At 39.8% G+C, this 13,858-nt stretch overlaps 1 protein-coding gene across 2 annotated transcripts in view; it reads left to right on the plus strand.

Moving 5' to 3' along the window:
- Nucleotides 1-1,572: 1,572 nt before the first annotated feature.
- The window catches only part of ATAD2 (ATPase family AAA domain containing 2), a 32,623-nt gene continuing 20,337 nt past the window's right edge, over nucleotides 1,573-13,858 (plus strand). For both annotated transcript variants that reach the window (XM_067467308.1, XM_067467309.1), the window contains exons 1-11: nucleotides 1,573-1,883; nucleotides 7,325-7,470; nucleotides 8,542-8,591; nucleotides 8,732-8,891; nucleotides 10,048-10,150; nucleotides 10,354-10,444; nucleotides 11,107-11,217; nucleotides 11,677-11,794; nucleotides 12,098-12,208; nucleotides 12,775-12,883; nucleotides 13,296-13,411. In XM_067467308.1, coding sequence (XP_067323409.1) covers nucleotides 1,647-1,883; nucleotides 7,325-7,470; nucleotides 8,542-8,591; nucleotides 8,732-8,891; nucleotides 10,048-10,150; nucleotides 10,354-10,444; nucleotides 11,107-11,217; nucleotides 11,677-11,794; nucleotides 12,098-12,208; nucleotides 12,775-12,883; nucleotides 13,296-13,411 — 1,352 coding nt within the window. In that variant the 5' untranslated portion in view covers nucleotides 1,573-1,646. The remainder of the gene's footprint in view (nucleotides 1,884-7,324; nucleotides 7,471-8,541; nucleotides 8,592-8,731; nucleotides 8,892-10,047; nucleotides 10,151-10,353; nucleotides 10,445-11,106; nucleotides 11,218-11,676; nucleotides 11,795-12,097; nucleotides 12,209-12,774; nucleotides 12,884-13,295; nucleotides 13,412-13,858) is intronic.

Genomic DNA, 13,858 nt, shown 5'->3' on the forward strand with positions numbered 1-13,858 from the left:
GCAGTTGCTCTACTCCGAACTCAAGAACGGAAAACGGTATGTTTGTGGACAGGAAAAGAGATTTAAAGATGCGCTCAAAGCCAACCTTAAAAGCTCTGGCATAGACACTGAGAACTGGGAAGCCTTGGCCCTTGACTGCTCCAGCTGGAGGTCAGCTGTGACCAGCAGTGCTGCAGAATTTGAAGAGGCACGAATGGAGGGCGAAAGGGAGAAGTGTGCCAAGAGGAAGGCGCGTCAAGCCAACCCCAACCGAGACCGCCTTTTGCCTAGAAACCAATGCCCTCACTGCGGAAGAAGATGCAGAATAAGAATAGGGCTCCACAGCCACCCACAAGAATATTGGAAGACAATCCTTGGAAAACTAGGGATCGCCTAAGTAAGTAAGTAAGTAGAGTAGTCCTGTATTTCCAAGATTTGTTGCTTTTAGGTTAGTTAGGCCAGATGTATGTTTCTGCAAAGGTATTTAGAGTGGCTTGTAGAACTTCTTCTGAATGTGTACAGACGACATTGTCATCAGCATACTGGAGTTAGTTAGGCCAGATGTATGCTTATGTGAAGGTGTTTAGAGTGGCTTGTAGATCTTCTTCTGAATGCGCACAGGCGACATTGTCATCAGCATACTGGAGTTAGTTAGGCCAGAGTATGCTTATGCGAAGATGTTTAGAGTGGCTTGTAGAACTTCTTCTGAATGCACACAGGCGACATTGTCATCAGTATACTGGAGTTCTATAACATATGTTGTTGTAACCTTGGTTTTGGCTGAGGTTAAACAGCTTTCCTCTAGAAATGGTAGTCTTTGGCCCGTTTTGGTGACTTCTGATATAACTTCAACCCATTCATTGGTTTGATTCTCTTTTTGCCGCCCTGCTCTTCCATCTTGTTTTGAATTGCAAAATTTGTGCGCCTTTCGCTTTAAGAGCTTCCCCTTGTTTTGTATTGGAGGGGAGGGGGAGAAGAGCGCCTGTCGCTTTAAGAGCTTCCCCTTGTTTTGTATTGTCGGGGAGGGGGGAAAAGAGCGCCTGTCGCTTTAAGAGCTTCCCCTTGTTTTGTATTGGAGGAGAGGGGGGAAAGAGCGCCTGTCGCTTTAAGAGCTTCCCCTCGTTTTGTATTGGAGGAGAGAGGGAAAAGAGAGCCTGTTGCTTTAAGAGCTTCCCCTTGTTTTGTATTGGAGGAGAGGGGGGAAAAGAGCGCCTGTCGCTTTAAGAGCTTCGTATTTGAACACCTCCTGGCCAGAGGCAGGGAAACGGCGCGCGGTCTAACTCACCAATCACAGCGCAGCAAAACAAGGCGGTAAAGGCGCCAAAAAAGTCGGATCGAACTTTTAAACACGGTGTCCTTCCGCGAGGGCGGGACTACTTCCCGGAGGGCAAAATAGTCCCGCAACGATTCTACTTTTGGTCACATTGACTTTAAAAAAGGAAAGTGGTTTCGTGCCTGGCTCTTAAAGGGGACGGTTGAAGGCCGCCCCCCTGGGTATATAAAGAATCGCATGAGGGAGAACGAGAGGAGGCGCGGAGAGATCCACAGAGAAGGCGGTTGGTGACGCGGCTCATCCCGCTCTGTGGCGCCAGAATTCGGAGCTGGCTGACAGAAGGAAGGAGTCGGCGGGGAGTTCGGCGGAGTTCAGTTGCCGCTCCGGGAAAGCCATGGTGATGCTCCGGAGCGGGTCGGGGGGCTCAAGCCGGCCGGAGCCTCACGATGGAGGCGGCGTGGCCACGACCCCGAGCGGTGGGAAGCGCGGAAGGGCCCTCTTCGAGGAGATGGAGTCCAGCGCGGAGTTCCTCTCCCTGGAGATGGCGGCGCCCCGGGCGAGGAACAAGGAGCAAGGAGGGCCTTCCGCCGGGAAAGGAGGAGGCCCCGCTCGCACCCGGGACAGCACGGCGGTGAGTGTGCCAGGCAGCGGGGAGAGGCCTCTGGAACTGACGCAAGCAACAGTTGGCTCCACTAGGCCGGGATGAGGGGGGGAAGGAAAGAGGGCGCCCAAGGGAGTTGGGCCCAGGCCTGGAGCCTCCAGCCTCTGCAGAAGGACACAACGCGAACCCTCCTGACAGATGGCCATCAGGTCTCTGCAGAAAGGCACAATCCAAACCCTCCTGACAGAAGGTCATTTCATCCCAGCAGAAAAGATGCTTTGGGAAATATAGTGGGGGTATGAATAATGTGTAGTAAATATAATAAGGCACAATACAAGCCCTCCTGGCAGAAGGTCATTTAATCCCAGCAGAAAGATGCGTTGGGAAAGATAAAGTGGGGTATTAATAATATGTAATAAATATCATAATAAGACACAATACAAGCCCTCCTGGCAGATGGCCCTCCAGCCTCTGCAGAAAGACACAATGCGAACCCTCCTCACAGATGGCCATCTGGTCTCTGCAGAAAGACAGGATCCAACCTTCCTAGCAGATGGCCATCAGGTCTCTGCAGAAAGGCACAATCCAAACCCTCCTGACAGAAGGTCATTTGATCCCAGCAGAAAGATGCTTTGGGAAAGATAATGGGATATGAATAATATGTAGTAAATATAATTAGACACAATACAAACCCTCCTGGCAGAAGGTCATTTGATCCCGGTAGAAAGATGTGTTGGGGGTATGAATAATATGTAGTAAATATAATAATAAGACACAATACAAGCCCTCCTGGCAGATGGCCCTCCAATCTCTGCAGAAAGTCACAGTCCAAACCCTCCTGACAGAAGGTCATTTGATCCCAGCAGAAAGATGCTTTGGGAAAGATAGTGGGTATGAATAATATGTAGTAAATATAATAATAAGACAGAATACAAGCCCTCCTGGCAGATGGCCCTCCAGCCTCTGGAGAAAGAGACAATCCAAACCCTCCTGGCAGATGGCCGTCAGGTCTCTGCAGAAAGACAGGATCCAAACCCTCCTGACAGAAGGTCATTTGATCCCAGCAGAAAGATGCTTTGGGAAAGATAAAGTGGGGTATGAATAATATGTAGTAAATGTAATAATAATACATATAAGACACAATACAAACCCTCCTGACAGAAGGTAATTTGATTCCAGCAGAAAGATGCTTTGGGAAAGATAAAGTGGGGTATGAATAATATGTAGTAAATATAATAATAAGACACAATACAAGGCCTCCTGGCAGATGGCCCTCCAATATCTGCAGAAAGACACAATCCAAGCCCTCCTGGTAGAAGGTCATTTGATCCCAGCAGAAAGATGCTTGGGGAAAGATAGTGGGGTATGAATAATATGTAGTAAATACAATAATAAGGCACAATCCAAGCCCTCCTGGGAGATGGCCCACCAGCCTCTGGAGAAAGACACAATACAAACCCTCCTGACCGAAGGTAATTTCATCCCAGCAGAAAGATGCGTTGGGAAAGATAGTGGGCTATGAATAATATGTAGTAAATATAATAATAAGACACAATTCAAGCCCTCCTGGCAGATAGCCTTCCAAACTCTGCAGAAAGACACAATCCAAACCCTCCTGACAGAAGGTTATTTCATCCCAGCAGAAAGATGCTTTGGGAAAGATAAAGTGGGGTATAAATAATATGTAACAAATATACTACTAATAATAAATATAATAATAAGACTCAATACAAACCCTCCTGGTAGGTGGCCCTCCTGCCTCTGCAGGAAGACACAATCCAAACCCTCCTGACAAGATAGTCATCTGGTCTCAGGAGAAAGAGACAGTCCGAACTCTCCTGGCAAATGGACATCTGGACTCTGCAGAAAGTCACAATCCAAACCCTCCTGACAGAAAGTCATTTGATCCCAGCAGAAAGATGCATTGGGAAAGATAAAGTGGGGTATAAATGATATGTAATATAAATATTATAATAATAAATTTAATAAGACACAATTCAACCCCACCCCCCAGCAGATGGCCCTCAGTCTCTGCAGTATAATAATAAGGCACAATACAAGCCCTCCTGGCAGATGGCCCTCCAGTCTCTGCAGAAAGGCACAATCCAAACCCTCCTGACAGAAAGTCATTTGATCCCAGTAGAAAGATGCTTTGGGAAAGATAGTGGGTAATGAATAATATGTAGTAAATATAATAATAAGGCACAATACAAGCCCTCCTGGCAGATGGCCCTCCTGGCAGAACGTCATTTGATCCCAGCAGAAAGATGCTTTGGGAAAGATAAAGTGGGTTATGAATAATATGTGATAAATATAATAATAAATATTATAATAAGACACAATACAAACTCTCCTGGCAGATGGCCCTTCAGCCTCTGCAGAAAGACACAATACAAACCCTCCTGGCAGATGGCCCTCCAACCTCTGCAGGAAGACACAATACAAACCCTCCTGACAAGATAGTTATCTGGTCTCAGGAGAAAGAGACAGGCCGAACCCTCCTGGCAAATGGACATCTGGTCTCTGCAGAAAGACACAATCCAAACCCTCCTGACAGAAGGTCATTTGATCCCAGTAGAAAGATGCTTTGGGAAAGATAAAGTGGGGAATGAATAATAAGTAATAAACATAATAATAAATATAATAAGACACAAGACAAGCCTTCCTGGCAGATGGCCCTCCAGCCTCTGCAGAAAAACACAATCCAAACCCTTCTGACAGAAGGTGATTTGATCCCAGCAGAAAGATGCTTTGGGAAAGATAAAGTGGGGTATAAATAATATGTAATATGAATATTATAATAATAAATATAAGACACAATCCAAACCCTCCTGGCAGAAGATCATTTGATCCCAGCAGAAAGATGCTTTGGGAAAGATAAAGTAGGGTATAAATAATATGTAATATAAATATTATAATAATAAATTTAATAAGACACAATTCAAACCCACCCCTGGCAGATGGCCCTCCAGTCTCTGCAGAAAGACACAATCCAAATCCTGCTGACAGAAGTTTTGATCCATTGGACATCTTAAAACGTGCTTGGAGAGAGTTCTACAGAGGAAACAAATGAAATGAGCTTAGAGCAGTGGTTCTCAACCTGTGGGTCCCCAAGGGTTTTGGCCCAGACATTCCAGCCAGTTGAAAGTCAAAACATCTGGAGACCCACAGGTTGAGAGCCACTGTCTTAGAGCATATGAAGACTTAGTTCTCAACAGAAACCAAAAGGACTAGCCTGAGGCTGTCATAGCTTGGAAGCATCATGACAGGATTCAGTGGAAAAGAAGATAATGCTCAGTAAAAGGGAAAGCGTTAGGAAAAGAGGAAGACCACACTATCATGGGTTGATTAAATCAAGGAAACGATGCTCAAGATTGTGCAAGACCTGAATAGGACAATTGACAAAAGGGTCTCTCAGAGGTCTCTTACTCCTAGGGTTGCCATAAATTGAAGTTTGCTTGATGGCAAATATTTATAAAAACATTTCTCTACATATGAGGAATCACACATCCAGCACACTGGATAAAAGTTACACAAAATGATTACAGGTTACAAACATCTGACTTACAAATGACTCATAGTTAAGAACAGGGATCTAGACCAGGCATAGGCAAACTTGGGCCCTCCAAGTGTTTTGGACTTCAACTCCCACAATACCAGCTGATAGGAATTGTGGGAGTTCAAGTCCAAATACCTGGAGCGCCCAAGTTTGTCCATGCCTGGATCTTCCAGCTTTTGTAGAAAGACACAATCCAAACCCTTCTTACATGGCCAGCTTCTGCAGAAAGACACAATTCGAACCCTCCCGAAAGATTGTCATTTGATCTCAGCAGAAAGACATTTTGAGTCTCCTTCAGGAGAGTTAAAGCAGGGTATAAATAAATATTACAATTATAAACAATAAGACACAATACAAATCTGTTTTGAATGCCCCCTGGCTGCTTAACTAGTTTGTTTAAAAAGCAAGTTGTTACCAAATTTTGTAACAAACACACCTCCCCCAACCCTGTTAGCTGGGAGGACCGCTTCACACCACAGTATTTTACCTCATGTATCTGGATTTAGCTGTGTTGCCTTCCTTTTTTGTGTGGTGTTTATGTTTAGAAGCACTTTTGCAGCAGAGGGGCTATTCAACTCTTTTCTGCAAATCCAAATTTATAAAGTTGGAGTGGAGAAATTGGTTTTATTTTCTTTTTTCCATATAGAAAGTCACATACCCAAAGAAATTTGTTAGAATCAGGTTACAAAATGTTGGTAGCTTCCTGTGTAAGCAGTCTTCAAAGAGAGATGCTTATGTACAATCTCCAGTGCTCATGAGATTTGCCTCATCTGCGCCTACCATCTCTCCCACAAACCCACTCATCCAAATTGCTATGCATCAACTTCAGTTTAGTGATCCTATGAAAAAGAGGCCTCCAAGGGATGCATTCATTGTCTGCCCTATTCAGGATTTGCAAACTGAACATCATGGCCTTGATTGAATCAATCCACCAGTACCACAAGTCTTCCTCTTTTCCTATTGCCTTTACATGTTTTGTAATGAGGCATACCCTCAGGTACATCCAAAAGATGAGAGCTTTGTTTTGACCATCCTGACTTTCAGTTCAGATCATTTATTTCAACAAGACATGGTATCCTTAGAGTTATCCTTTAGCATCACATTTCAAATGAGTTGATCTCTCTTGCTGCCAGCTTTTACAACCCTACCTACAAATCAGAAATGCTATGGCATGGGTGAGTCTGATTTAATATTTAATAATGTCTTTATATATATTAAGAATCCTGACATGTTACTTCAAGGATTTAGCCTCATTCTGATTGTTTCACTACTGTCCCTATTTTAATTTATAACTGAGCAAAAATACAGGACTAGATCTTCATTTGTTTTTACATGTGTTCAGTCTTCATTTGTTTTTACGTGTGTTCAGTCATCTGTGTGCATTATTTTTGTTTTCTTAATATTCAACTAACTGCCTTGCAGTTGTTAACTTCCAACTTTCATCAGTTGTTCCAAGTTTTTGCTGTTTTCTACTGGTATGGCTGTCATAGCATATATAAAATTTTAATGTTTTTCGCCTCTGTTTCACAGCTCATTCCTTTGAGTGTAATCTAATTTTCTTTATGGTGTTCTCTGTATTAACTAAATTGATGGGGCAATAAAATGCATCCCCTTTTGACCTTGCAATCTAACAAAATGGACACCATTCTGTTTCCTCCATGTTGTACCCTGACCGTGGCCTCTTGCCTAGAGCTTTCAAAAGATTTTGCAGATAATCACAGGCTCCCATCAAATATACTTGGATTTCTCCTCATTCAAAAAATAAAAGCTTGCTTTTGCTTGCTTCTTTGCCTCCTCTTTTTCTCATTCCTTTCACCCATAATACTGGAAAAGATCATAAACAGCAGTTCAGTATCATTGCTTCTAAACTGTCAAATATATGTTTTTAATAGTTTTATTTATCCTTCTTCAGGAGTTTTCCTCTGACAAAGAATGTGAACATTTTACAAGACACTCAAGATCTATGAGAAAGAGTAGTCAACAGTATTCAGACTCCGGTTTTGAAAAAGATGTAACAATGCTAAGTGAGAATGGTATCAATAGGAAACATTTTACAAGGTAATTGTCCCCCTTTTCTACAATTCATTTGTTAAAACATGGCTTAATGTTCTGCTGTGATCGTACATATTTTCCAGCTATGAGTTATTTCTTTCCACATTTGTGTTGTATTTTGCTATATTGAGAAAGTCAGAAATGCTAAAGTACAGCATAGTCTCAGTCTTGCTGGAGAGGTCAAAGACAATAAAAAGAGTTACGTCCTTGGCAAAAGGAAAAAACGGGGAATTGTAGAGTCACTGAGTGAAGAATATGGCAAAAAGCTAATGGGGAGCAGAGAAAAGGTAGAACTGCTCAACACTTTCATTTGGTCCTTTTCCAAAAAGGAAAACTGTTCATTAGATGATGTTGTAGGGAAGATAGCACGCAATAGAGAACGTGATAGTATAACCTGGATACAACAAATAAATTCAGATCGCCAGGGCCACATGAACTGCATTCAAAAATATTAAAAGAACTGACAAAATTGTCTTAGATTTGCAACCTCTTCCCTCCTGACTCTCAAACAATGGATATTTGACATGGCACACCTGTAGGAAAAGTCAATTTAGCAAATGTACTGTCAGTAATATGAATTGCACCTCATCATATTTATTCATAAAGTAATAAAATGAAATATAAATATTAAAATAAAATGGCACATCACAGAGTAAAGCAGTTCCCAAAAATGACAGCTTAAAAGTACCAAAAAGTCAGTATTATACATCAAGAAAACAGAAAGGTTTTTATCTGGTCTTGCAGTAATAACAGTGTAGGCTCCAGGAAGTTTCCATTTGTGAGAGAATTCACAGGCAGAAAGCTGCTATAAGAAGTCTAGAATCTTGGCCTTTACTTGCTTTGCTACCAAGTACAGCGGCATTAGGAGACATTCAGACATACATTGTAGTGCACAAGTAGATGGATAATTGGATATGAGTTACGTTGCTCCAATAAAATACTACACTAAACAGAGTTAGGTTTTAAAAACAGCCACTAGCACTTTGAATTGAACACAGAGAGCTAATGAAGGTGTTTTAAAACATATGTGATTATAAATCATATATTAGATCTTTAAATTTATTTGCTTCTTTGCAGACGGTTGGCTAGACTGCAAGCTGATGCAAAGAATGAAGAGTGTGAAGAAGGTAAGGAGTAAATCACAAGTGTTCTGAGTTGCCAAAATAAAATAGATATAGAAGATCTAGTAGGTCGCTATGTTCATTATTCTGGTATGGGGGAAGGGATCTTAAAAATCATCATGATTTGATTTTTTTGTCAACTCTAGGAAGCGTAGTTCCTGTCACCAGGTCTCTGAGAACTGTAAAGCCCCGCAAGCATGCTGCTGAAGAAAATGGAGATGTTGAAGTCCGTCGTAGTTGTAGAATTAGACAAAGCCGCTATAGTACTATGAACCAATCAGTTTTGTTTGACAAGCTTATTACAAAGTAAGTTTTTTTCCTATTTAGAAAACAAGCATATTGGGAACAAATACAGTTCCTTTAAGACCAGTATAATATGGTGTCTATGTGGTACTTTTGTTAACACTTAGCTGCTCTGTATAGCCCTGATTGCAGCTTCTGGACCATCTTTAAGGGCAGTCTCACCAAAAGCACATAGAGTTGTTATAAAAATACCTATAAAATAGTGGTGGTCCAAATTAAAGAAAATGCAGTGTTTCAGATGAAATGATGTAGGATTTGGAAGAATGGACTGATTTGGAATATGATTTTGTTCACCTTTTTCCCTTCATTGTTTTTGACAATTTCTATTAAAATGGGCTGGGCCCTAGGCAGGAAATTTGTAGAAGTTTGGAAGAATAGGTGCTAGAGACATTTTGTTTTTGCACAATTAGCACCAAAGTCATGCTCCATTCTTCTGGGTCCCACATTCTGAAAAAATCTTCCTGTTTTTGGAAGAAAACCAACAGAAATAACTGGATGATTGGCTTAGTATATTGTGTCAGCATCTCCTAAATACTGGATTTGAAGAACATTAGTCAAACCATTCATTGTGGTTAGTGCTGCAGCTTACAGAATTCACCCTTCTTCTCCCCATCTTGATAAGCTGAGCTTGGGAAGAAATGTATTAGTTTTAGTGGAGACACTATCTGTCGGCCTGGGTCCCTACAGGGAGATGGGGCGGAATATAAATACAGTTTTGTTGTTTTTGTCTCCTTCCAGATTATTTACTGTGGTAATCAGGATTGGTAGAAATCCCTCTTTCATTTGGGCATATTCCATATCTACCTGAACTGAATACAGTTCTCCATTTTTCCACATCTAATTTTCATCCTAGTAGATTGTTCCAGGCACATATTCATATTTATGGTTCCTTTTCCATGTACACAAGGCAAAACAGATGTGTACTTACCATTAATGATAAACTACATATAAATGAGGATCTGTATAAAGACCTCTGATCAAAATATTTCACCATGAGACAATATTTCTGTAAAAGGCTATGTTAATGTGATGCATTTCATACCTTATTGCATTTTCATAAACTTATCACTGAATCAGGCTGGGTTTAACTATTTTTTGTTTGGTGTTTTTCCTATTCTATTTAATTGTATTCTATTTAATATTATCTTATGCACTAAAGCACTGCTGAAGCTGTGCTTCAAAAAATGGATGACATGAAGAAGATGCGCCGACGACGAATAATGGACTTGGAAGACCTTGGGGTATTCAATGATAGAGAAGAGGTAAGCAAATATTCTTGCTTGAAAAATTCATTTTTCTGAAAGCCTCCTTTGAATTATATAGTTATTGGAAACGTAAATCTTTACTACAGTATTTCCTTTTAGTATTGGGACTAGCCTTGAAGCTTTATTAGTCATGAATTCGTGTTGATGGTCTTATGCCTTTGATGTGTGGTCAGTTGAATGACATCTCCTTTCATTTCTAGGAAAGTCTTAATGTATACTCAAGAGGAAAACCAAAAAGAGCAGTCCAAAGGACTGATGAAGAAACCACTGATAACCAGGATGGAAGTGCAGGTTGTTGTAATGGGGTGTTTTTTTGGAACTATTTCCTATTGCAATTGACCCTCAGCTTTTACAGGGGTTAGGGTCGCAAAACCTGGGGATATCTTAATACACAACCCCCCCCCCCCCCCCCAAACATGCATGCTGCAGGCTCCCTTCCTGCCAGTGACCCTGGCTCATACCTCCCTTTGTCATCTTAACATCATAATGCCTCCAGTTCGTTTTAAGTGCATACAACGAGACCTCCATTGCATCCCTCCATTTCTGAATGCCTACGCCGCTTATGATAAGGCAATTTTTCAGATAGTAGCTCATCCTCCCTGCCTTCTTCCTCTTCTCTGTCTCTTTTCTCCTTTGACAGGATGTTGTTGCAATTTAGCAATAGATTATTCCACCACTTTTCTGTGGAGTGATTTTAAATATATTTTCCATGGAAGATGTGGGTGGCTGTAAAAAAAAGGAGCTGACTACAGCATGTTTGCCATCTATCATTGCTCCAAGGGACATTGTCATAAAATAATGAGAAAAATGTATTGCAAGAATTTACTCCAATGAATGTTGTTTCTAGTCCCAAGAGTGACAATATCTTGTCTTAGCATTAAAGTTTGCAGCCTTAGTAAATGTGGTAAGAGATTGTTTTTTGAAAACTAAACCAATTGTTCTGTGATCATTAGAATCTTCAGAAGAGGGTGAAGACCAAGAAGATGAGGATGCAGTAGATAATCAAAAACGCTATGATCTTAGACAACGAAAAACTGTTGTGCACTATCAACCCTCACCAGAAAGTAGGTTCACTCCCCCCCTCCTCAGATGCCCTTTCTCACTGTGAATATTATACTTGGGACATGTAAATCCTATCATAAATTACTTCTGTTTATTTTCCCACTTACACTTTGTCAAGAGATTATGCAAATAACCAAATTAACATAATTAAATTTAGAACTTAGTGGATCCGACTGACATTCTGAAATGTTATTTCACAGTAAACATGGTGAATGTTATTACTTTTAATATATGTGTGTTATAACAACAATTTTTATGCTTATATTGTTTTGTTAATCTTATGGTCATGTCGTTTTCCTTTGTATGTTTTGTGATGTTACCTGGGAACTGCCCTGAGTCCCCTCGGGGAGATAGAACTGTATATAAATAATTTTTTATTATTATATTATAATGTTATCATATGCATTCTCATTTATTGAGATATAAACTAGGAGGATCAATTCTGTTTCTTTTGTTAACAGAGCCTAGGCTTCAAAGGAAACCCAAATTATTTTATCCTGAAGCAGCATCTCCAGCGAGGCGGAGATTTTCCTTTAGCCCTACGGGACCAAGGAGCCCTTACTGTAAAAAAATTAACAGGTTTGTGCTCTGTCAATACTTATGCCCCTGGTGTAATCTCTGCTTCTGAGTTACTCAACCAGGAAAATCACCTACATCAGCCCTTGTTTTGGATTATAACCTTCACAATCAGATATTTTGCATGGTCATTGGGGTTTCCAAAACTTTCTCAAGTGGTGTAGTACTTCTATTCTTTGATACATTTACCCACCTGTAGCATGTGCCCTCTTTGATAACATGTGGAATGAGTTATACTTGATGAACATTAATTGGGTTTTATTTCTTAGTACAGATGCATATTTATAATGTTATTCTTTAAAACAGGCGAAAGCATGCAATACATAATAGTGATTCCACATCATCATCATCGTCCTCTGATGATGAGCAGCGTTTTGAGAGACGTAAGAAACGAAGTCGGAGCAAAGCATTAAGCAGGTATTCTATCATTGTTCTGAAGTGACATATCATGGCATGTATTTTTTATACAAAGACAGTATAACTTTACTTGAGTCTCATGTGCCATCGAATCTAATGCGCACCTCAATTTTCAAAACCCAAAAAAGTATTTACCATATTATGCAAATCTAAACTGCACCCTAATTTTGACAAGGTAATTTAATAAAAAAAGCTGAGCAGTATATTCCAGTAAATACGGTATTATGTGGCAACAAAGTTCTGTAGTATTTTAAGTTAAAATGAGATACTTTTCTAACCTGATGTTTCAGTGCCTGTTACTGTGCATATTTTTTTGCTAAATTAGAACGGATTGGATTGTGCGATTTTAAGTAATAGTATTAAGTTTCATATGTTTTAATTAAGTGATTTTAAAGTGTTTGTTGTTTTATTCTATACATGTGTTCGTGGTATCGAATTGTGTCTTTGTTGTGAGCCGCCCTGCATCCCATTCAGGGTGAGAAGGGTGGTATATAAATGCAGTAAATAAATAAATGCTCAATTATCAATCATATGTGACGTTCAACAATTCTTAATTTTTGGATTAGATGCCTTCCACTAAACTTTAGAAAAGATGAGCTTAAAGGAATTCATAAGGATCGAATGAAAATTGGAGCAAGCCTGGCTGATGTTGATCCAATGCAAATAGACTCTTCTGTAAGTGTTTTGTCTTATGTCAGGCTGTACTTTTCATTTAATTTTAGTTTGTTAAGTCATAATTTGTGTTTATATGTTGGGTTGTATAAATTTTGTTAGTATGGATATATTGTTGTTGTGTTCGGGCATTGAATGTTTGCCTTTTATGTTTGGAATCCTCCCTGAGTCCCTTTTGGGAGATAGAGCAGAATATAAATAAAGTATTATTATTATTATTATTATTATTATTTAATATGAGAAGGTATCGAATATTAATTTTATTTCTCCTTCTCTTCTCAAAAAGTTTTGATAATTAATTTTTGTGGAACTAGTGAACCTGTCTGATTCTTGGATACTGCAACAAACATTTTGAGGCCACTATCATTTTTGTTGATTTTTTAAAAAAATTGCTAACTCTGTTTTCCTATTCTAGGTACGATTTGATAGTGTGGGTGGACTCTCTAGCCATATTTCAGCTTTAAAGGAGATGGTGGTTTTTCCACTGCTTTATCCAGAAGTCTTCGAAAGATTCAAAATTCAACCTCCAAGGTAGTATTGAATTTTTGTTGTTGTTGTTTCTAGAGTGACAGTAAACCATACGTAAATCTGAAACTTGAATCTTTTCAGCATTCTTTTGAGGCCTTTTGTACAAAATTACTTGCATATAGTTAAAACAACTATGTATAAATGTGACTTCTCTTTGAATTATGCAGCGAAAGAAAGCAGCAGGAAGTCACTGTTGTTTGCAAAATGGCCATTTGTGTACTTAGAGCTCAAATCTCCTTTGTCTGAAAATCCAAAAAGGTCCAAAAACGAGGTTGAAATTTCTGGGAAACAAGACTAGATCGATCTTTGTTCTGGTCAAATAGGATTGTTATGTTACTGTCTTATAATTTCTGGTAATTAATTGAACAAGGTAGAGAACAGTGGAGATTGTATTCATGATGATGAGGATAGTGACAGTGATAATGATGAAACAGTTAGGTGCAATATGCT

The sequence above is a fragment of the Anolis sagrei genome, chromosome 4 (genome assembly GCF_037176765.1).
Source record: "Anolis sagrei isolate rAnoSag1 chromosome 4, rAnoSag1.mat, whole genome shotgun sequence".
NCBI classification, from domain to species: Eukaryota; Metazoa; Chordata; class Lepidosauria; order Squamata; family Dactyloidae; genus Anolis; species Anolis sagrei.